Genomic DNA, 25,078 nt, shown 5'->3' on the forward strand with positions numbered 1-25,078 from the left:
CTGGGCATGGTGGCGCATGCCTGTAGTCCCAGCTACTTGGGAGGCTGAGGCAGGAGAATCACTTGAACCCTGGAGGCAGAGGTTGCAGTGAGTTGAGATCGTGCCACTGCACTCCAGCCTGGGTGACAGAGCAAGGCTCCGTCTCAAAAAAATAAATAAATAAAATAAATAAAAATAAAATATATGTATATATATATATTGCTCTCTGAGGCTTTGGATGTGTCTTGAATTTCCTTAACAGCCACTAAAAAGTCATCAAGTGTCAAATGCCTGCAAACTTAATTGAAATTCTTTGGAAGTTTATTTATTTATTTATTTTCCCAGCTTCATTAAAGTATAATTGACAAATGAAAATTGTGTATTTGTGGTGTATAGAGTGGTGTTTTGATACACTGTTGACTCCTTATATCCATGGGTTCTGCATCTTTGGGTTCAAACAACCTCGGATCAAAAATATTCAGGGAAAGGCCTGGCACGGTGGCTTATGCCTGTAATACCAGCACTTTGGGCGGCCGAGAGAAGTGGATCACCTGAGGTCAGGAGTTCGAGACTGGCCTGACCAACATGGCAAAACCCTGTCTCTACTAAAAATACAAAAAAATTAACCAGGTGTTAATTTTTTAATTAACTTTAATTAGTCAACATTAATTTAATTAATGTTGACTAGCCTGGCCAACATGGAGAAACCCCGTCTCTACTAAAAAATATAAAAATTAGCTGGGCTTGGTGGTGCATGCCTGTAGTCCCAGCTGCTTGGGAGGCTGAGGCATGAGAATCACTTGAACCCAGGAGGTGGAGGTTGCAGTGAGCTGAGACTGTGCCACTGCACTCCAGCCTGGGTAATAAAGTGAGACTGTGTCAAAAAAAAAATTTTTTTTCAGGGAAAGAAAGCCAATAAGAAATAATAATACAGCAATAAAAATAATACAAATAAAAATAATAGAATATAACAACTTTTTTTTTGAGATGGAGTCTTGCTCTGTCTCTTAGGCTGGAGCCCAATGGTGCAATCTCAGCTCACTTCAACCTCTGCCTCCTGGGCTCAAGCAATTCTCCTGCCTCAGCCTCCCAAGTAGCTGGGATTACAGGTGTGCACCACCAAGCCCAGCTAATTTTTATATTTTTTAGTAGAGACGGGGTTTCTCCATGTTGGCCAGGCTAGTCTCTAACTCTTGACCTCGGGTGATCCACCACCTCGGCCTCCCAATATAACAACTATTTAAATGGTATGTACATTATATTATTAATAGGTATTATATGTAATCTAGAGATGATTTAAAGTATATGGGAGGATGTACTTAGGTTATGTGCAAATACTACCCCATTTTACATAGGGATTTTGGTATCTTCAGGGGTCTTAGAACCAATGCTCCACAGATACCACGGGACAAATGTATGTATACATTGTGGAATGATTAAATCAAGCTAATTTACATGTGCATCACCTCACATATTTACCCTTTTGTTGTTGAGGGCACTTAAGATCTAATCTCAGCAATTTTCTGGTATATAATGCATTATTACTAACTGTAGTCACCATGCTGTACAATAGATCTCTAGAATTTGTTCATCTTGTGTCACTGAAACTTTGTATCCCTTAACTAACATCTCCCTCCTTCTCCTCCCTCCCTGCTCCCTGCCCTGCCAGCTCCTGGCAACAGCCATTCTACTCTTTGCTTCACTTTTGGGAATTTAGATTCTAGTTGACTTTTATTTTTAGACTTCATTGTATGGGAATGTATCATCTGAACTACATGATAGCTCTAATCAGATGGATTAAACTGCCTTTAATCCTAGATCAGGGATTAAGCAAATTTTCTTAGCCTCAAAGGTCTAACATGCAAGGAGCTTGGCCTTGGGTGTGGGGACAGGGACATATATGTGCAAGAAGTGGTCATTGTGGACCTTCAAGCTCTATTGCTCTTGTGTCTACGTTCCATAGTTTATTTGTAAATGCATCTTTTTTTTTAATGTATTGAAAGTCTTAGTCTTTTAAGGTGTCTCCTCTATTATTGTTATTTTTTCTACTTGCATTTTGTTTTTAATTGACACATGATAATTGCATATGTTTATTGTCTTGATTTTTTTACTTACATTTTAAATTCAGGGGTACACGTGCAGGTTTGTTATGTAGGTAAACTTGTTTCTCAGGGGTTTGTTGTACCAATTATTGCATTGCTCTGGTATTAAGCCTAGTACCCATTCATTATTTTTCCTGATCCTCTCCCTCCCGGCTCCCTCCACCATCTGGTAGACCTCAGTGTGTGTTGTTCCCTCTATGTCTCCATGTGTTCTCATCACTTAACTCCCACTTATAAGTGAGAACATGCGGTGTTTGGTTTTCTGTTCCTGCATTAGTTTGCTAAGCATGATGGCCTTGAGCTCCATCTACATTCCAATTATGGGTTACAGTGTGATGTTTTGACACATGAACAGGTTGTGTAATGATCAAATCAGGGTAATTAGTGTATTCACGACCTCAAACATTTACTTGAGTAGAGTTAAAGACATGTTTAGCCTTCTCTCTTTGAAAATTTACCTTTGGAACAAGAATCAATCAATGTGTTTCTTTCTGTTTAATAAAACGGAACAGGTTGAATGGGGCTCAGTGAAAGCCAATAGGGAGTGTTGAAGCTAAAAGCAGCAACATCTTTTTACATAACGGAATCAACTTCACCAAAATATCTTCTAGTTTCTTTGGCCTCTGCTCTGCTAAAGCTAAATCTGAGGCTTCTTCTTTCCAAGCAAAAGTCGTAAAACTTGACAAGATGCTAGAATGCTTAGAGAAAACATTTGAATTTAATATTGGTTTCTGCCAAAGGAAGCCATGCCCACTGGGCTCACTGATGACTTTCCTGCCAGGAACACCCAAGTCCCCCTCCACCCTGGCTCCCTGTGTCCATCACCCACAACATACTCTCCTCTCTGTGGGTCATGGCTACTGTGAGCTTTTCCAGGGAGGCATTGCATGTTCTGAGGCTGCTACTTGGAATAATGAATACGTGTGGTTACATCATCCCTAATTCCAAAGGGTATCAATGTATACCATGGCCATTTCAGAACTCTTTTTTATCACTGATTTCTGCCTTAACTCAGTGCTGTGATTTTCTTATTCAATTGCGCTTCCATAAAATATAGCCTTCTCCCTACATACATCTCGCTTGTCATCCAAAGAAGAATGAGGAGGGCCAGGCACGGAGGGTTCACACTTGTAATGCCAACACTTTGGGTGGCCGAGGTGGGTGGACCATCGGAGGTCAGAAGTTCAAGACCAGCCTGGCCAACATGATGAAATCCCGTGTCTACTAAAAATACAAAAAAAAAAAAAAAAAAAAAATTAGCCAGACATGGTGGCATGCGCCTGTAGTCCTAGCTACTCTGGAGGCTGAGGTGGGAGCATCGCTTGAACCCGGGAGGTGGAGTTTGCAGTGAGCCAAGTTGGTGCCACTGCATTCCAGCCTGGGAGACAGAGCAAGACTCCATCTCAAAAAAAAAAAAAAAAAAGGATGAGGAAGAGGACTTTAGTATCTGAGGAGAGAGATAACCACCCAGCTTTTTTTTTTTTTTTAATTTATTCTCTCCATTCATTCAGTGATCTGCTTCAAAGACAGAGAGAATAGGGGGCTGTGCAAAAGCACTCTGTTTCGCCCCCTAGTTTCACTCTCCGTGCCTGGCAGAGCACCCACTTTTGTTCATGGGGGTGGGGATGGGAGATCCATGGAAACTACTGTAGAGGAAAGAGTTTCAGGGCCTTGAATTGGCAAAGTGGCCTTGACTAAGTCCTTCCTGCAGGACGCATTTCAATTTTTTTCAGTTTGAAAATTGGTGAGGATCTTTAAATTGTGCCCTGGATCTACCATCCTGAGGAAAGGAGGGAAGGTCCTCCTGGGGCCTTTGTCCTCCTGGTGCTGATGCACCCTGTGCTTGGACCCAGGTCGTACGATCATCTTCACAACCCACCACCTGGACGAAGTCGAAGCGCTGAGTGACCGCGTGGCCATCCTCCAGCATGGGAGGCTCAGGTGCTGCGGTCCTCCCTTCTGCCTGAAGGAGGCATATGGCCAGGGGCTCCGCCTGACACTCACGAGGCAGGTAAGGAGTGCAACCATTCTATCTCACTGAAGTCCCATTTCTGTCTGTGGCATAAGAAACAAGTGGTGACAGTTACATAGTAATAACGTCTCAGTGGAGGCCTTCTGTGCACAGTGGCCCACATGCCAAAATAAGTGGCCCCAGGCCTGTGCAGGGAGCAAGCCTCTGGGAACCCAAGCATGCATTTTGACCGCCAGGAGAAAATACATGAGGAGTCAGAATTACCTGATAGATAACAGGAGCTGCTGTGAGTGTCAGGGCCAGGAAGTATATGACCTATGTATTCTAGAAATTCATTCTTTCTTTCTTTCTTTCTTTCTTTCTTTCTTTCTTTCTTTCTTTCTTTCTTTCTTTCTTTCTTTTTCTTTCTTTCTTTTCTTTCTTTCTTTCTCTCCTTTCCTTTCCTTTCCTTTTCTTTCTCCCCTTCCCTTCTCTTTCTTTCTTTCTCTTTCTTTCTTTCTTTCCTTTTCTTTCTTTTCTTTCTCCCCTTCCCTTCTCTTCTTTCTCTCTTTCTTTCTGTTTCTCTTTCCTTCCTTTCCTCCCTCCCTCCCTCCTCCTCCCTTCCTTCCTTCTTTTCTTTTCTTTCTTTCGATGGAGTCTTGCTCTGTTGCCCAGGCTGGAGTGCAGTGGTACAACCTCTGTTCACTGCAACCTCCCGTTCCAGGTTCAAGCAATTCTCCTGCCTCAGCCTCCCGAGTAGCTGGGACTACAGACACATGCCACCAGGCCCGGCTAATTTTTGTGTTTTTAGTAAAGATGGGGTTTTACCATGTTGGCCAGGCTGGTCTCGAACTCCTGACCTCAGGTGATCCACCAACCTCGGCCTCCCAAAGTGTTGGGATTACAGGCGTAAGCCACCGTGCCTGGCCTAGAAATATTTTTTTGACAACGATATTACCCTCCTAGAGGCTAAGACTTTGCCAGAATACAAGAGAGTAGTGAGGGTATAGAGCAAGTGGAGTCTGGCCGGAGAGGCTGAACTTGTGTCACATCTGTAGTCATCATTGCCTGTGTCAACCGGGGGCAGGAAGCGGTGACTCTGGGGCTGGGATTCAGGGTGTGTGGGAAATCACCTCTCCACTCTTGATGACTGTATTTGACCCTTGGTGGCCCACGAAAAGTCTTCCCTCACCTCTGAGCCAAGGTTCCTGTTTGCTTCCTCTCTCATTCAGCGTGAATGTCATTATCCCCAGGTGGCTCCTTTCTTCTTTGGCTGAGAATTCTTGTCTCCCTTTTAAGACTCCTTCCACCCAGTTTTCTGCTGTTCAATGCTAGGCCCAGGATCTCTTTGTGACTCTCCCAGTGGACTGGGGGCACTTCATGAATACAAACCTCTGGAGGCTGGCCATGGCAGGCCCAGTAGCTAAGACGGGCATGATGGGGGGCATGTGGGTGTGGCCTCACAAGGTTTATCACTGCAGATTTATATTTTTTAAAAAGAAAGAAAAAAATACAAGATGTCATTGAGATGCCTGTTGCTTAAGTGTGATATTTCATTTAAGCTTTGAAATGGAGTTTTGAAATAATTTGCTTATGGATATACGTGAAATCAATTGATGTATATATGGATTAACATTCCTTACTGGTTTCTTTTTTCCTTTTTTTTATGGATAGCCTTCTGTTCTGGAGGCCCATGATCTGAAAGACATGGCTTGTGTTACAACCCTGATAAAGATCTATATTCCACAAGCATTTCTCAAAGACAGCAGTGGAAGTGAGCTGACCTACACCATTCCAAAGGACACAGACAAGGCCTGCTTGAAAGGGCTCTTCCAGGCCCTGGATGAGAACCTGCATCAGCTGCACCTGACGGGCTATGGGATCTCAGACACCACCTTAGAAGAGGTACTGAGAAAACTGAAGCATGTTTTAATTATTTATGCTTTTTGGGCCATTCCACATTAAATGAAGAGATGTGGGTAAAGGGGAGGAGATATGGGTAAGGGGGAGGAGTGTGCACTTTTATTTACATTTGATTTCTGATTGGTAGCATACTAGATGCCAATAACTGAACTTAACAGGCCTGACAGGTGGCAATTGCCCTTTAAGTGAAATGGCATTCTTTTAGCATTCTTTTTTTTGTTTTGTTTTGTTTTTGTTTTTGAGACGTAGTGCAGGCTGGAGTGCAGTGGCGCTATCTCGGCTCACTGCAAGCTCTGCCTCCCGGGTTCACGCCATTCTCCTGCCTCAGCCTCCTGAGTAGCTGGGAATACAGGCGCCCACCACCACGCCTGGATAATTTTTTGTATTTGTAGTAGAGATGGGGTTTCACCATGTTAGCCAGGATGGTCTCGATCTCCTGACCTCATGATCCGCCCACCTCAGCCTCCCAAAGTGCTGGGATTACAGGTGTGAGCCCATGCACCCGGCCTCTTTTAGCATTCTTGTATTTGAGAAGCTTGGTGTCTTTAATTCAGAATCATGAGGTGTTTAAACAGTTGTCAGTAGTGGTTGATTGCTGGTTGTAATTCTTCATGTAGAGATGCCCTCCTCTTTCTGCTTCTGTCTGGGAGCCTCTGGCCCCATGCTGGGTATCCGTGATGTGAGAGGGTTTAGCACAGGAACACTGCAGACGCCTGGTGAGCTCCCATCCCCCAGGTCCCACTTTTCTCTACCTGGATCTGAGGTGGATGAGACCACTCCATGTGGGTTCTTCATAGAGTACACTTAACAACAGGCAGAAATAGGCGTTTCCTCCAGGAGGACATTGCTACGTTGTGTGACCCAATCTGAGGCATGCCTTGTTTGGGGTTCTTGAGGTTGGCTCTCTGTGTGGGCAGTATTTGAGCCCTAATTTTACATTGCTATTATTTATATAAAATGTCACAGGTTTTCAAAAAATCAAGTGCTGCAAGTTAAAATTTTTAAAAATCTGCAAAAGTCAAAGTCTGAACATTCAGTTGTGTTTTGGAATTGATTCCTTGGGTTAGTGATGCAGGAGGAAAGGCAACTTTTGTGTGATAAATCAGTGTGGTCCCAAGTAGATAACCTCCATCACAAGTTTTGTCTGGAATAAATAGTCATAAAAGATTGTGAAACATAAAAATAATTACAAAATGCTTTTATACATAGAATGTATTTGGTTCCCCTGAAACTCCGTAACTTATTATTCCTATTTTAAGGTTGAGTAAGCTGAGGCTCACATAGGCCAATTTCTTTACCCCAAATCACGAAGGTCGTAAATGGTGAGCTCTACTTAGACCTAGGGTTTCTGATAGTTAGTCAAGTTCTCTAAATGAGCCCATGCCTTTGTGGTTGATGCTCTGTATTCCATGCATCATCAGGACTGGAGTCCATCCATTGCCACTGCGTTTTAATAGAGCAAGTTACAGTGCAAGAGACAAACAAAAAGCAGCCTAATAAACACACATGATGAATAGGAGCTGTTTTCTAAAGCCAAAGGATGCGGTCACTGCATCTTTTCTTGTCTGGCTGTCTCCTATTTTCATTCTTCAAGTCTTGACATGAACGGCGCCTCTGCAGCGGATTCCCAGATTCCTCAGCATCAATTCTGTTCCATGTTCCCCCCACCCGCCCTCACTGCACTCTGAAGCTTTTCTTCATGACACTTCTCCCAACTTGTTATGCATGCTTCTCTGTCTCTCCCGTGGACGTTGAGATCTGTGAGTGCTTGTATCTTTTCTGCCCACCTCTATAGCAGCAGTGCCCGGGACAGTTACTGGCACTCGTGGTTGCTTAATAAATATTTTCTAAGTGAACAATGTGCTGGACCTTTCCAAAGATTCATCCAGCTATATTTTTAATATAAAATGAGTATTTTATTATTTAATAAAATAATACATATATATTACACATAATATACATATGTATACATATGTAACATATAATATACATACATAAACATATATTACATATAATAATACATAGATATTTAATAAAACATATATACATGTTCAGGGTTTCATTGTGTTGCTCAGGCTGGTCTGGAACTCCTGGGCTCAAGTGATCCTCCCACCTTAGCCTCCCAAGTAGCTGAGACTATAGGTGTGTGCCACTGCACCTGGCACCAAGATTTTGATCTTTAAAATGGAAAAATCAGAACAGTTTGCATGGTTTCCCAAGAAGCAACAATAATGATTAAATGCCTGGAACAAATCTGTCAAAAATGGTAATGGCTTTTCCCACTTATAGTGGGATTGCATGAGACGTTGCTGCCATAGCTTTGGAGTGACCATAGAATTAAATAACATCTATACCCCCAAAAGGCACCTTTCCTCCAGGAATTTCTGGGAGACAGCAGTCTTCCCTGGGCCAATGTAGAGCAAGAAGGAATTTCCTAAGCCCCTTTTCCCCAGATTGCATGAGTCAGGATGTAGGTTTACAGGCCTGGTGCTAACTAAAGCACCATACTTGAATGCAGCTATGTCAGGCACCACAGTTGTCACTATCTTCTTAAATGTGAATAACAAGTCCAAATATTATATTGGAAGCTAATCATTTGGACAGTTGAGAGCTGTCAGCTGGCATGAGTCAGTTTCCCTACAGACAGAAGGAGGTGCTGCTTCCAGGGGTAGTTTTGCCATCCTGGGTCACTTGGAAAAGAAAAATAAAATAATTTTTTCTTTGGGTTATAGAGAGAAATTGTCAAAAAAGCCCAGACTTCTTATGTTCATGTCTGTCTCTGTAATCATTCACCGGGTTAATCCGGTTGTTTACTAGTTGTATGGCGTCTTGTACAGATAAATTGAACATATTCATAAGCTCACTGAACTCTCAGGGCAGGGAGGAAGATGCTGTAGGAATATGGACCAAGCACACTTATCAGTGAAATAATGAGTGTTCACCCCCAATGTATTTACTGATTTACAATTAAACACATGCGACAGGAAGAGTGGGTGTTCCCTTTACGTAAGTGGCATTTTGCTTGTTGTTAATGAAAGAGAAATCCTTGGTAATACTTTTAATTTTTATTATTAAGAAGAGTGAAATTTTGTGGAACATTTTGATTCAATATTTTATGAATTTAAGTATCACAGAAAAAAAAAACTGGTGAGGAAAGCCTTTATATCAAGGGTGGATGCTTAGCTCTTAAATGTTTTGTTAATTATTGTGGCATATATGACCAATCAATAATATCTTCAGGTAAAACATACATTTAGGGAGAGGCTTATTCATAACCGTAGCACACGTAAATAAGATACTTCAGTATTCTTCTTAGTAATTCCCTTCTTTCCTGCCTTCCTTCCCCACCTCTCTCTTTTTGCCTCCCTTCCTCCTTCCTGCCTACATCCTTCTTTCCTCCCTAATTTTCAGGTCTGTCTGAATTTTTAGTCACATCTGAGACTAAAATGAAGATCCCACAGGAGTAAGAAAGTGTCAGCTGCACTGTTTCGTGTTTGCGGTGCTTGTGTTGCTCGTATTATCTGCAGAATCTTTTAAAGCCACTATCTCCTTTATAAGTGTTATTTTAGTAAAAACTAGATAAATCAATGTAAAAATCTACTTAGACAGGCTTCTACAAAGCTGCAACCTGTTGAAACTTGAAGAACTGTCACTGTGGCCACAGAGGCCACCAGTGCTCCTATCAGTCTTAAATATGAGGAATTCTTTATGTCTGATAGGTTCCGCCTAGGAATAGAAACTAAGATTTCCATGTTTCCTTCTGCACCCCCTGGGGTGCTGAGAGAGCTGGGCCTCGACAGAGCCTGCAGGGCCATGGGGAGTGGTCTGCATTCTTGACCATGCATGGTGCTCCCTCACTGCAGAATGACTCCCCTACCTTGGCGCCCTTACCTGTAGGTTGGGAATCATGGAAGGAACCACAACATAGGGTTGAAGGGAAGAAACTTCTAGTGCAGCGCGTGACACACAGACAGACGACATTTGTTCTGCTTGATAGGGACTTGCATGAGATGCCCTGGGAGGAGCCCCAGTCGGAGAGTGCCCCGGGACCAAGGGAAGCCTCCTGCAGGCGCTCCCAGAGGACAAGGCTGGAGCTGCAACCTGGGTGTGTCTTGGGGTTTAGAGGCTGCTCCTTTTGCTTCCTCACCCTCCAGGTCCAGCCTCCCACCTGCCCCAGACCCATGTCCATGCTTCTCCTTCTGATGTCTGCCCCTTCCCCACTCTCTTCCCTACAGAGCTCGGGCCTGTTAAGAGCTTGCTGTACTTCAGTCCTTCCATGCTCAGAATTCTAAACCAGTCTTGAAATCTCACTGCATCACTGCATATACCTTTTTTTTTTTTTAAACAGGAGTTACCCATTTCACAATATTTATCTTGAACAGTTTTTATTTTCCCCATAGTCATGATGTTCATGGTGACATAATTTCTTTTACAAAAATGTGTCCTTATGTAGTTCCTCCCCTCCCTGCTTTAAGGCACTTTGGTTGTTTCTAAAGTTTTGATTTTACCATTGAGACCATACAAGTCCGAAGAACAGGATCCCCCAGCTTTTCCATAGACTGATTCCTAGAAATGCAATTACTGGGTCCAGGGGGATAACCCTCAAGATCTGTGACGGGGTCAAATGACAGAGTCCCCAAATGATGACATGCATTTGTGTCCTAGATGCTTTTTTTTTCATATGCCTCAATCTTTTCAACGTTTCAGAAGAAACTCAGTGCCTTCTAGTCACATTTAGGATTTCCTAACTGGCCTGCTGCCCCATATCTTCTTCAACCCATGGTTGCCATGGGAAGGGCCTGGGAATCAGGACAAGAACATTGACACTTGCATTTATGTTTCATCACTTCCTGTCGGGGACAATCTGGACAAATCACTTAGGCTGGAACCACATTTATTTTAATTTTAAAAACTTTTTAAAGAGCAGTTTTAGATTCTCAGCAAAATTGAGCAGAATGCACAAATTGTGCATTCTGTGTCCCTCTGCCTCCCTTGCCCCCAGCCTCCTCCACTATCAACATCCCTGCAGAATGGCTCATTTGTTACAACTGATGAACCAACATGGACACATCACCATCCAGCCCATTAGGCTTCACTCTTGCTGTTGTACATTCCATGGGTTTGGATGAATGTATAATTCCATGTATCTGCCATTATAGTATGATATGGAACAGTTTCACTGCCCTAAAAATCTCTTGTGCTCTGCCTAGTCATTCCTCCCTGCCCGCAGCCCCAGCCCTCAGCAACCACTGATCTTTTTACTGTCATCGTAGTTTTACCTTTTCCTGAATGTTGCAGAGTTGGGAATCGTACAACCCTTGTAGCCTTTTCAATTTGGCTTCTTTATTTTAGTAACATGGATTTAAATTTTCTCTGTGTCTTTTCATGGCTTGATAGCTTATTTCATTGTACCACTGAATGATATTTCAGTGGCTGAATGTACCATAGTCTATTTGTCTGTTCACCTACTGAAAGACATCTTGGTTGCTTCCAAGTTTTAGCAATTATGAACAAAGCTGCTATAAATATCTGTGTGCAGATTTTTGTGTGGACATAAGTTTTCAACTTACTTGGGTAAATACCTAAGACTGCAACTGCTGTATCTTACAGTAAGAGTGTCTTTAGTGTTGTAAGAAACTGCCAAACTGTCATCCAAAGTACCTGCACCATTTTGCGTTTCCACCAGCAATGAATGGGAGTTTCTGTTGTTCCATATTCTTGCCAACATTTGGTGCTGTTAGAGCTCTGGATTTTAGCCATTCTAATAGGTGTGTAGAGGTATCTCACTGCTGCCTTAATTTGCATTTTCCTGATGACATATGATGTGGAGCAACTTTTCATATTCTTATTTGCCATTTGAATATATTCTTTAATGAGGTGTCTGTTTAGGTCTCTGGCCCACTTTTTAAAAATTGGGCTGTTTGCTTTCTTATTGTTGAGTTTTAAGAGCTCTTTGTTAACTTCATTTTTCTCATCCCTACGGTAGGTTTATCTTCCCTATCTTCCACACACAGTTTTTGTTTAGGTCAAATCATATAATTAAACTGAGTGCAGGTTACATATTGATGAATTGAGACATAAATATGAGGAATTATCAATATTTTTTCTACTATTTATATCCAAAACACATATGCAGTGGTGTATTTTCAGATTAGACACCGTTATATTTTAATCTGTCTATATTTTAATGTTACAGAATACCTTGCGTTATAGAATAACTTCTAAAAATTCTTTTTATGTTATGTATTAGTCCATTCTCACATTGCTGTAAAGAAATACCTGAGACTGGGTAATTTATAAAGAAAAGAGGTTTAATTGGCTCAAGGTTCTGCAGGCTGTACAGGAAACATAGCAGCATCTGCTTCTGGGGATGGAAGGTGGAAGGCAAAGAGGGAGCAGGCATCTTATGTGGCAGAAGCAGGACCAAGAGAGAGTGGGGAGGTGTCACACACTTTTAAACAACCAGATCTCACAAGAACTCACTCACTCGCTATACACTACCAAAGGGGGTTGGGGCTAAACCATTCATGAAAACTCCACCCCAATGATCCAGTCACCTCCCACCAGGCCCTACCTTGGACATTAGGGATTGCAATTTGACATGAGATTTGGGTGACGACACAGATCCAAACCATATTATGCTATAATCCTTAAATATCTCTGTTTCTGTTTAGTAGTCACCTTTCTTTTACAAAATATTTGTATTTGTACTTTACCCGTTCGTATTCCTTTTGGAAATTTCTCAGTCTTCCTCCTCTTTGCCCTCTTTTCTTAAAAAATATATATTTATGTACTTCATATGTAAAATTCCTACAGTAAAATCCACTGTGAGTTTGACAAACGTATAGAGTTGTAGAACCACCGCTCCAATCAAAGTACAGAGGAGTTTCATCCCCACCACCTTCTGAAAAGAATAATTCTTCCATGTAACATGCTTCTGCAATTTTTTAAATCCAGGATTCATGTTCTTGCTGTTAGTCACCCCAGAACAGCAAGAACTCCTCATTAATCAGTGAGGAGCAACAGAACAAGTTGTTCAATTACTTTGGAGATGTAGTACATGTTTCTTCAATTTCTTACAGTAATTTCTACTTTCTACATTTAGTATGTGCTTTGCACATAATAGGTCTTAAATAAATATTGATTTACTAGATTTTACGTATCTCTCTTTTTCCACATCTCTCACACACACGGACGCTAAGAAAGAAATTATCTCTCTAAGGGCAACCATGGGCAAAGAATCTGGAATATATATACAATGTATATGAGATCTAACAAAATATAAATGGTATATTTAGAGCTGTTTGAGAAAGGTATCTTAAATTGGAAAAAGATTGCGGCTTTTGGAGAACCTTCTTTTGTTTGGTAGAGACTATAAAATGTCTGTCTCAACCAATTTTGTCTCTTGACACTTGGCGAGCATTGACTTTCCTTTCTTATGTCTGTTACTGATCCACAGTTAGCATGGCTGTTGTAGCGCTGAGGGTGCTTTTCTCTTCCTTCATCTGCATTTTGCCTGATGACTTTACAGGAGTGAGGAGGACCTGCCAATTAACTCTCCAGTTGAGCTCTTCAGCTAAAAAGCATATTTTATTTCTAAACTGCAATACACTTACTATAAATTGTGATCTCCAACTTTACCTACAAGCTAGTGAAATTAAGATTTAAAATGAAATCATGATAGTCACCAGTTTCATTAAGGCATCTGTACTTTCTACTCCAATGCTTGGACCTAAGGACAATACTGGCAAGTTACAATGTTTACTTTGTGTGGGATGGGACCATAGAGAGCTAGAAGACTTGGCTTTGCATATGGAATATATTTTCAGCAATCTCTGAAGCCAAGACAAAACTTTCTGGCATAATGCAAACAGAATAAATTTTTGCAGTGTATTTTTTAATAATTTTGAAGTTTTTAGTAATGTTTTAGAAAGGTTGGTGAGTCTGCCTGAGATGGGAAGTTTCTTCCCTTCCAGCTTGCTAAATACTGATTAGTGGGTTCCTGTTGTACCTTTGCCAAGGAGGTTCTGGATGCTAGTTCCTTGGGTGCATTAACTCAGCTGCCCCATCCTATACAGCATTAAGAGGTAAAGCCTGGGCCTCAGATGCAGGGCTTGATCTTTTTTTTTTTTTTTTTTGACTTTTTTTTAGAACAATTTTTAAGAAAAAAGAATTCCTGTACAATCTTTGCCCATTTAAGTTTCAGTTGTGCTCCTCATGTCCCTAAGAGCAAAAGGATCCAGTCCAGGGTCACGAGCTGCACTCAGTTGCATGCCTCTTTAGTCACTGTCAATCTGCAAGAATTCCTCAGTTTCCTTGACTTTCATGACCTCAATATTTTTGAAGAGTCCAGACCACGTATTTTGCACAATGAGCCTCAATATGGGTTTGCCCTATTTTGCTGTGATTGGTCAGGTTATGCATTTTTAGCTGGCATATTCCAGGGGTGATGCTGTGTCCCACTGCTCCTAGCTGCCTGCTGCACAAGGCTGACCTGTTCTGTGGCTAGTGTGGTGATCTTTTTTCCCAGGTAAAGTGGAAAGTGGTGTCTGCCAGGCTTTCCCACTCTTAAGTTAATTTCCTTTTCTCTCTCTTTTTTTTTTGAGGACATATTTTGAGACTCTGTAAATTCCACTTTTCTCACCCACCTGTTTTAGCATCTTCTGATGTTCCTTGCCAGAGTTAAAAATTATTACTATGGCACTTGCCAAGTGGTGATTTTTCTAATTCCATCATTCCTTCCATGTGTTTTAGTTGGCATTGTCCAGTAAGAAAGAACCTCTCTCTTTACCCCATTGACCTATTTATATAAGGAGCCACTCATAGCATCCTATTCTATTCAATGAGTTACAATTCAATAGGGTCATTATTTACTTTGAGGCTCATGTCATACCAAGTTGAGCCAGTGGGAGGTCCTTCAAGCTGGATTTTGTGCCTTTTAACTCATGCCTCCCATTCTTTGAGCATTTTCCTGCTTCCTGACAAAACAAGATGTTCTAGGATTGCCATTCTTTCCCACCCCTGGCTCTAGAATCAGCCATTTCTCCAAGAAATCCTGGCTGCTCAATATGCTCATGGTGATTGGGGTGTTGCTGCTCTGAGGTTACCTCATGGATAAGGTAAAAGATCCACCTCTATTTTTGCTTCTCTTTCTGCCCATAAATAGAAAACTAGGAGTTCAACTCCACATGGAATCTCTGATTCCAATCCAATTACACAGCATTCATTTAGTGTTTCCTCTTGCCTTATTTGTACCGCCCTTCTCTGATAATGAGAAACTCGACTTACTCATTCTTATGCTACCTTTTCCCTCAGTCCTCCTGTGTGCAGCTCATCTTCCAAGGCCTCCACACTGCTTTGCTGCTCTGCTCACATGCTTTCTTGTGCGAACCTGCCCCACTTCAGCTGCCACTTTCTGTTGGCCCCAAACCCTAATCTGGCGTCTTTCTTACAAAAAAAAAAAAAGAGAAAAAAAAAAAAAGAGAAAAAAAAAAAAGAAAGAAAGGAAAGAAGGAAGAAAGAGGGAGGAAGGAAGAGAAGGAAGCAGGTACTTTTTTGAGAGACCCTGTTCCCTTTTTCTTTCATGTGACATCCTGTTTGTTGTTGTTTTTTTCTTTTTTTTGTTTTTTTCCTAAAGAACAATACATTCAGTATTTTGAGGATTCTTCATTTGGGGGCTAAGGTCTTCTTAACTTAGAACAGCCTCATGGTCTAAGCATTTATGCAGACAGCCTGGTGTCTTGTTAACACTGACTGTGCTATCAGCCCTTTGACTGGAGTGCTGTGACCCATTCTTTGCATTCTGTTTATAACAAGGTGTTGTAGGATGTCACAGAGCCTGGATGTGAACTAGAATTGACCTTTTATAACTTATGTCTTTTAATCTTCCCCTTGTACGAAGAAGCAAACTGAGAGACCAAGAGACCAAAAAGGTAATGAGTTGACCAAAATCAGACACTGAATTTTTTTTCATTTTGTGTTGGACTCCAAAATTTTCTACTCTACTTACCAACTTCTCCTGTTCTGTAGTCTCCAGGGACACCTCAAATCAACAGCCCTTGTTTCAAAGGTGTGTTGATGGTGTGATAGTTCTAGGACAGGCTGGATAATGGTCCCCCAGCGACGTCCACGTCCTTATCACTGAAGCCTGTAAGTGTTACCCATATGGGACTGTGGCAGGAGATATCCCAAATTATCTGGATGGACTTGAGGTAATCAAAAGGATACATCAAAGGGGGATCGAGGAAGGTCAGAGAGGAAGAAGATGATGTTATGATGAGGCAGCAGTTGGAGAGATGAGCTTTAAAGATGGAGGCTGGGGCCATTGGCCAAACAATATTGGCAGCCACTAGAAGCTGGGAAAGTCCAGGGTGTATATTCTCCCTTGATTTTAGCCCAGGAAGGCCCATATTAGGCTTCTGACCCCCAGAACTGTAAGATACTAAATACGTTGTCTTTTTTTTTTTTTTTTTTTTTTTTTTTTGAGACGGAGTCTCGCTCTGTCGCCCAGGCTGGAGTGCAGTGGTGCAATCTCGGCTCACTGCAAGCTCCGCCTCCCGGGTTCACGCCATTCTCCTGCCTCAGCCTCCCGAGTAGCTGGGACTACAGGCGCCCGCCACTGCGCCCAGCTAATTTTTTGTATTTTTAGTAGAGATGGGGTTTCACCGTGGTCTCGATCTCCTGACCTCGTGATCCGCCCACCTCGGCCTCCCAAAGTGCTGGGATTACAGGCGTGAGCCACCGCGCCCGGCCTAAATACATTGTCTTAAGCCACCACATTTGTGGTAATTTGTTACAGCAGTGATAGGAAATTCATACAAGCTCCTGTAAAATAACAAATCTTGCTGCATGCATTGTGTTAGCATGTCCGGGGACAGCCCTGCCCAAGATCCCATATTTAGAGAGCAGTTGCTAGTACCTCTAGTGTTTCGTATCATCTAAGTTGTCCGTGTGTTTTCATCTTCTCCTTCTTTAAAAAACAATCACTTTGGGGAAACAGAAAGAGTACATCTTATGTTACATGTAGGTCAAGTTTGGAAATTCTTCCTCTGCTCAAGTCATCACTCAGCTGGGTTCCATTGTCCTTGTCTTACAAAAATTTGGTCAGCTTCATAAATTTCTCTAGCATCTAAGCAAAAAAGTACCTTGCACTGACCATCTCCAGGACACAATCCATCAAACTGACACTTTAAGTGTAGATCATATCTGGGGTCTCATGCTGCTTGACAACACCCTTTAAACAGAGAACCCAAAAGGATGGGACATAGGACTCATGGCTGAGGGACTGATAGCACAATCAGTGTTGAGATGACACTGGGCTGTCATAAATGCCTAGACCTCAAAGCTCTTTTAAATTAAGGAGATGTAGATCCCCAAATGAAGAATCCCAAAACTTTTGAATTTACTGTCCCTTGAAAAGAAAGAGTGGATACACCATAGGCATTGCTTTTAAAGCATATTTTTGTTACATTTTAAATTACTTTCATGCTAGTTAGTGTCCTTTAGACATAATTTCATCATTTCTTATTTTATTCTTATTTACTTTGTGTGATGAATTTACCTAAAAATTAATGAGTAGTTTGACCAACTTGATTGTCCTTTGACTTGAGAAGCTTGTAATTTCAGTGAAGTTCAAAACATTAGATAAGATTGAAAAGAATATTCTACATATTTTGTATGAAAGTGGGAAGGTGTAGGTCTTATTTGGTCCATTTGAATTGGCTTATGGCCTATATTCAGTTACAATGATAGAAAATACCACCAAAAGAGGAGGAAGACATATGTATAAATAATGTCATTCCATACTAAATGCACAAACGCAGCATTCTTCTTAAACTGGAAAGTGTAGCCAGGACATTAGATGTTTAGCCAGCGTTCACTTCCTGTGCAGTTGCCTAACCTTTATTTCTATGTCTTTTGGAAGATGGTTTATATGTTTTGATCAGGACTTTTATATCCTTAATAAGAATATTTTCTCAGTATTTTGCATCTCCTCATAATTTGTTGAAATGAAAGAGAGTTTACGTTTCTTTATTTGAATTACTTTAAAAAATCTGAAGAACACCTTTCAGTATAAATATTGATTTAAATATTGCTGGAAAGTATGTATCAGATAAGAAGGAATACAGTGAGAACTCAGTTAACATTGTTGATGGGTTCTTGGAAACTAAGACTTTAAGCAAAACAACTTTTTTTCCTTCATCAACATTATAACAAAATGGCGTTGAATGAGATGACATTATTTGAGGACCTGCTGTATGTCCTTTTGCTTAAAGTTGCAGTTGTGAACAATAACTTACTGATGACGCTAAGTGAGGACTTACTGTAAAATGATGTAATGTGGAAATTCTATGTCCAGAATTCAGTGAAATGTTAGGAGCCTTCTCGTAAGTTTTCTTTCATTAAATCCCTGGGTGATGTTCTATTCTGGATGTTAGGGTTACCTGAAATACTTGCCAAGGGGAGTTTTACAGTTGCTGTCTGTGTGATTCAGTGTGAGAATTATAATGCAAAATAACAAAGACAAAGTCTGCCATCAAGTCTCCAAATCTTTGATTACAGTGATCAGTGTCATATTGCTTTTGAAAAGAGTAACCTTTATTTGCCCTCTCTGTTAATTGGGCTACTTTGACATTTTGTCAAAATCTCAGAGCCTCCCGGACAGCCTGCCTGCAGTTAAGGTGAGCTGCCACTTGATGGCACGCATAACATTCTGATTGTCTTAGGCTTGCCTTTCACTGTTCATAGGCAAAGTTCCAGTATTTTCAGACACGTTGTACCCAGATACTTAGTGCCGTACCATAATTGATTGTATCTCCTGCTGATCTGTGAGATTATTGAGGGCAAAAACTCTGTCCTTATTCTGTTTCCTCCTCTAACACACACATGCCCACAAATGTGTGCATTCAAACATGTGCATATACATTCACACATGTTCATACACACTCACACACACACACACCCTCCTTCCCCCCACATACAACTATGGCCTTTTATGAGAGGGGCTAGAAAAGGAAAATTTAAAAAGGACAGATGAATATTGTTATCATCAATAATGCCTTAGTTGTCAAGGTATGCTTCATATAATCATAGTTAAATGTGACCATTAAATGAAAATTCCATTTAGAATAAGATATAAAGGAAAATCTTTAGTCAATGAATAATTCTTGATTTTCACTATTTCTATTGTTTCCTATTTAATTCGCTATAAATGCACTAGGTGAAGACTTACTGCACTAAGCCTCAGTGCCCTCATCTTAAGCGAGGATAATAGTACTCATCTCATCAGATTGATCTGAGAATTACATGATGAAACATAGCACATACACCCTACTACACTTACTCATCCTTATCTAGCTACTGTTAAGACCAGACATTGCCAGCATGCTACATGCCAGGCATCGTTTTTATAACTTTATATATAAATGCATTTACTGCTTGCAACAATCCTATAATACGTCTTATTTATTTATTTATTTATTTATTTATTTTTTCAAGTTGGAGTCTCGCTGTCGCCCAGGTTGGAGTGCAGTGGGGCAATCTCGGCTCACTGCAGGCTCCGCCTCCTGGGGTTCACGCCATTCTCCTGCCTCAGCCTCCCGAGTAGCTGGGACTATAGGCGCCCGCCACCTCGCCCGGCTAATTTTTTGTATTTTTAGTAGAGACGGGGTTTCACCGTGTTAGCCAGGATGGTCTCGATCTCCTGACCTCGTGATCCACCCGCCTCAGCCTCCCAAAGTGCTGGGATTACAGGCGTGAGCCACCGCGCCCGGCCTCTTATTTATTACCATTTATCATGTGAGGAAACTAAGTTAAAGAGTGGTAAAATAATGTGTCCAAGGTCACATGGCTGGCGCACACTCAGAAATGTTATTAATCATTCTTCTTCTTATTATTATTTGCAATAGTAGTGAGGTTTACAGCTTTTCCTTGGAGTCTTACTGGGAATCAGCAAAGTGTTATCTTTCACATGAAGGTAGCTGCATCTGACCTTTCACTAGTGCTACTCATGCAGATTTTGCTCAGTAGGATTCCATGCAAACTAATTAACCACGTGCAGAGATATTGCATGCCTCTCCTGAAGGCTTGCTTCCTCATGGCTTCTTCTTTCTGGTGCCTTCCCCCATCTTTCCCTGTGGTTGGGGGCTCCTCAGGAACATCTAGAGACAGTCAATCCCTTTTTGCTTGTTTAGAGGAATCAGAATGGTGAGGTTGTGTAGAGAAATCAGAAGTGAGGCAGGGTGCTTAGTGTGGGCTGAGATCTGTATATGCAGGTATAGGACTTCACTACCCAGGGCATTGGGTGGGAGGTACCAGCTGGATGGACAGTGATGCTGGCCCAGCAGGAGTCACTTGGAGAGGGGCCAGGGCCAGGGACCAATATCTCTATGGATATGTGCAGAGGAAGGGGTGATGGAAGCACCTGCACAGATGATGCCAAGGGAGAGAGTGGCAATGCACAGTGCCTAGCTTTGTGCATGGCCCACAGAGAACGTTCAGGAAACCTTGGCTAACCACATGAATAATAGAAGACTTACTGCATGCTTCTAGAGTCTGTGCCTGGCACTTTACAGCCATCATCTACTCAACTTTAAATACTGTGATCATCATCTCTGTTTTATTAATACAACGAGGCAGCCAACACTCTGGGTGGTGCAGTCCTATGCCTGCAGACACAGAGCCGGCCCACATCTTGCCAAGAGTGGAACTCCAGCAGTTAGGACTGTGCTGCTGCAGGGCGATGTCTCCTTGACTTTTATGCTTCTCGTGCATTGCCCAATGTTTATTTTAGAGATTCTCTTTCCATCACTCCATAAATCCCTGCCAGCGATCCAGGTGCAGCTCAAGGCCCTCGATGTCTCCACCCCACCTCATTTCCCTTTGTGTCTGCTTGCACTTCTGCTTTCTCACCTTATTTTTGCTACTTTAGTCATAGCATTTGGCTTTGAATAAACTGAGGTTGGACTTCTGCCTCCACTACTAACCAAGAAATGACTTCAAGCAAGTTATTTGATTAACTACCTTAGTGACATCATATATCATAGCCCATGGAAAGCACACATTTAATGGGGATTTTTATGTATGAGATCCCATCTACTGTAAGTAAACTGAGCATTGCAATTTTATTGTCTGATTCATCTCTGAATTCCTAAGATGCTGGTACAGTGAGTCACAAACTTAAGTTGAATTGGATACATTGTGTTGCTGTCTGTCCCCTCCCTGCCTACCACTGCCTATGCATTTGACCAGCCTCCACTAGCCCATGAGGGTCTGGGAGTTCACAGTCAAGTTTCATTCATCTTTGTATCCTGTGGGTAGCCTGTTTTGCTGAGACCTAGGTAGTCTTAGAGTTATGCCAATTAAATGGATGGCTAAATGAAATATATGGGGTGTGTCTGGCATATGTTGTCACAACTGGATTAGGCAATTGAGGCAGAAGAAAAGAAATGCGATGTGTATAGAAACATAAAATAATACATGGCTTTTTTTTTTTCCCCGAAAGGTGTTTTTGATGCTTTTGCAAGATTCCAACAAGAAATCTCACATTGCCCTAGGGACTGAATCAGAGCTGCAGAACCACAGGCCTACAGGACATCTGTCTGGCTACTGTAAGTACAGAATGGCTTCCTGCATTTCTGCTGGAGGAACAATGACACCAGCCTTATTCAACATCCGTTGTTTTAAAAGTTGTATAGCAAGGTTCTGAAGTTAGTGAGGAGATGTGAGTGTATAGTGAGGGGGCAAGTAAATACATGTCAGAGGCAAAAAAAACGTTGAGTTTTATCCTGGCTTGAAAAAAAAAAAACTGTGTGTTTATGGGACACATTTATCTTTTCTTCAGGACTTGACTTAGTATATAAAAAATTTCTCAATGTATACAGTTAGAATAATGACCATCATTCATCTTATTTTACCTTCATCACAAACAAACTGATCTGGCCTACCTGCGTGGTGTGCCTCTTATGTGCAGGCACCCTCCTGGTAATGGATTTGCATGGTTTAACAAAGCCCCAGATGTGAGCTTTGCCTTCATGCGACCTCTGTCCCTTTGGGACCAAATCATGGCTTCAGCTTTTGTATGCAGCCTCCTTTATAGGCTTTAATGATTGAACAGAATCCAGATTTGGTATCTAGGTGTGTGACTGAAGCTCCAGTTCAGTCCAATTCCTGGCATATTTATTAGCAGCAACTCAGCAAGGATCCCTGAGCTGAGCTCTAGGGATGTGGAGGGTAATAAATCTAAGAGCTTTCCTTCGGAGATTTCAGTCTACTAAGCACATGAACCCATGAATAAGTAACTAGAATTAAATATGTTATAACCTTTTATGATGTTTCCCAAATTGCATCCTCACCAGCAACTGTAGGAATTGCTATTGCTGTACTTCCTCTTCAGCTCTTAGTAGTATCAGATTTGAAAAACATATAATTTAGCTATTAAAATAGATGTGTAGTAGTTTCTCATTGTGGTTTTAATTTGCATTCTCCTAATGATTATGTTAGGCATATATTTTTATTTCCCACAGCTTTATTGAGGTATAATTCACATAACACACAATTCACTCATATAAACGGGACCATTCAGTGGCTTTTAGCTTCTTCAGAGTTCTGCATTCATCACCACAATCAACCTTATACCATTTTCATTACTCTGAAAACTGGTGTCACTTAGCAGTCACTCCTCAAAATCCCCATCTCTTCAGCCACAGGCAACCCCTAATGTACTTTCAATCTCTAATAGATGTGCCTATTTTGGACATTTTATATACATGGAATCATAGTATGTGTGGCCCTCTGTGACTAGCTTCTTTCACTCAGCACAATATTTTTGAGGTTCATCCATGTTACAGCGTGCCAGTACTCAACTTATTTTGATTACCAAATATTTCATTGTATAAATATACCACATTTTTGTTTGTCCATTCACCAGTTGATGGGCATTTGGGGTTGTTTCCAGTTTTTTACTATTGCAAATATACTATTATGAACATTTATGTACACAATTTTTGTGGATATGTTTTCTCTTACATGTATACCTAGGAGTGAAATTGCTGAATCATATGTTTCAATCATTCGAGAAACTGCTAGACTGTCATCTAAAGTGATCACACCTTACATTCCCACCAGTAGTATATGAAGGTTCTAATTTCTCCACATTCTCCTAACCCTTGTTATTATCTGCTGTTTTGATTACAGACACTTTAGTGGATGTGACACACACCTTAGTGTGTATCTCATTGTGGGTTTTATTTACATTTCACTGGTGGCTAATGATGTTGAATATCTTTTCATAGGCTTCATGGCCACTTGTATATTTTCTTTGGAGAAATCATATTCAGATTTTTTGTCCATTATTAAAATTGGGCAGATTTTATTTCTAGAGCTGGAAGAATTTCTAATTATGGAATTGTGTGAGTTAAGTGGAATGGTAACTAGGTTTTCATAAATGCCCTTTATGAAGTTGAAGAAGTTTCTATCTGTTCTTAATTGTGGAGTGTTTTTAATCATGAAAGGGGTTGGATGTTGCCAAATGCTTTCTCTGCATCTATTGAGATGATCATATGTTTTTTGTTTATTTATTTATTTATGTGGTATATTTTTGGTTTTTGGTAGTTAAAACAACATTGCATTCCTGGGATAAATTCTACCTGGTCATGTCATGTATTGCTGGATTTTATTGTGCTAGTATTTTGTGGAGCATTTTTGTATCTTTATAGCAGGTATTGGTCTGCAATTTTCTTTTCTTGCAATGTCTTTGGTGCTGTTATCATGGTTATCTTCACCTCATAGAATGAGTTGAGAGGTGATCCCTTCTCTTCTATTTTGTGGACATGTTTGTGAATAATTGGTATTAGCTCTTCTTTCAATGTTTTGTGGAATTTACCAGTGAAGGCTTCTGGGTCTGGGCTTTTCTTTGCGGGTAGGTTTTTTAATTATTATTAATTCAAATATTTAATTGATGTAGGGCTATTAGATTGTCTATATTTTTCTCAAATCAGTTTCAGTGTTTTATGTCTTTCTAGGAATCTGTCCATTTCATTTCAGCCGTTATGCTATTTTATGTTATTGGCATACAATTGTTCATAGTAATCAGTTATAATTCCTTTTGTTTTTTAAAAGTCTGTAGTGATGTTTGTCAGGCGCGGTGGCTCACGCCTATAATCCCAGCACTTTGGGAAGCTGAGCTGGGTGAATCATGAGGTCAGGAGATCAAGACCAGCCTGGCCAACGTGGTGAAACCCCGTCTCCACTAAAAATACAAAAAATTAGCTGAGCATGGTGGCAGGTGCCTGTAATCCCAGTTACTTGGGAGGTGGAGGCAGAGAATTGCTTGGACCCGGGAGGCGGAGGTTGCAGTGAGCTGAGATTGTGCCACTGTACTCTACCCTGGGCGACAGAGCAAGACTCCGTCTAAAAAAAAAAAAAAAAAAAAAAAAAAAAAAGTCTGTAGTGATGTTTCACCTTTCATTTCCACTTCTAATAATTTGAGTCTTCTCCGTTTTCTTGGTTAATCTAGCTGAAGTGTTGTCAATTTTGGTAATGTTTTCACAGAATCAGCTTTTGGTTTTATTGATTTTTCTCTTTTCAATTTCATGAAATTCAGCTCTAATTTTTATTATTTTGTTTCTTTTGCTTACCTTAGATTTAGTTTGCTCTGTTTTTCCAGTGTCTTCAGGTGGAAGTTTGCATTAATTTGAGATCTGTTTTGTATAATTATAAACATTTACTGCTATAAATTTTTCTCTAAGCATTCCTTCAGCTGTACCCTGTAAATTTTGATATGTTGTATCTTCATTTTTCATTCATCTCAAAGTATTTTTTAACTTCTCTTTTGATTTCTTTCATTTCTTATTTAGGTTGTGTTGATTTCCACATATTTGTGAGTTTCTAAATTCCCTTTTGTTATTAAAGTCCCATTTCATTTTATTGTAATCTGAAAGAAGCCAGAATGGGTTCATATTTTTAATAAAGATGGGATTTCACCATGTTGGCCAGGCTGGTCTCAAACTTCTGAACGTGGGAGGTGGAGGTTGCCTTGAGCCTAGATCGTGCCACTGCACTCCAGCCTGGGCAACAGAGGGAGATTCTGTCTCAAACAACAACGACAACAACAACAACAACAACA

The 25,078-nt window shown here is 40.9% G+C and overlaps 1 protein-coding gene across 1 annotated transcript in view; it reads left to right on the forward strand.

The window, feature by feature from the left end:
* ABCA13 (ATP binding cassette subfamily A member 13) overlaps positions 1–25,078 on the forward strand; it is a 471,542-nt gene that overhangs the window by 233,112 nt on the left and 213,352 nt on the right. Inside the window, 3 exon segments of the mRNA XM_031013046.3 lie at positions 3,935–4,092; positions 5,707–5,937; positions 21,458–21,563. Coding sequence (XP_030868906.2) covers positions 3,935–4,092; positions 5,707–5,937; positions 21,458–21,563 — 495 coding nt within the window.

The sequence above is a fragment of the Gorilla gorilla genome, chromosome 6 (assembly GCF_029281585.2).
Source record: "Gorilla gorilla gorilla isolate KB3781 chromosome 6, NHGRI_mGorGor1-v2.1_pri, whole genome shotgun sequence".
NCBI lineage: Eukaryota > Metazoa > Chordata > Mammalia > Primates > Hominidae > Gorilla > Gorilla gorilla.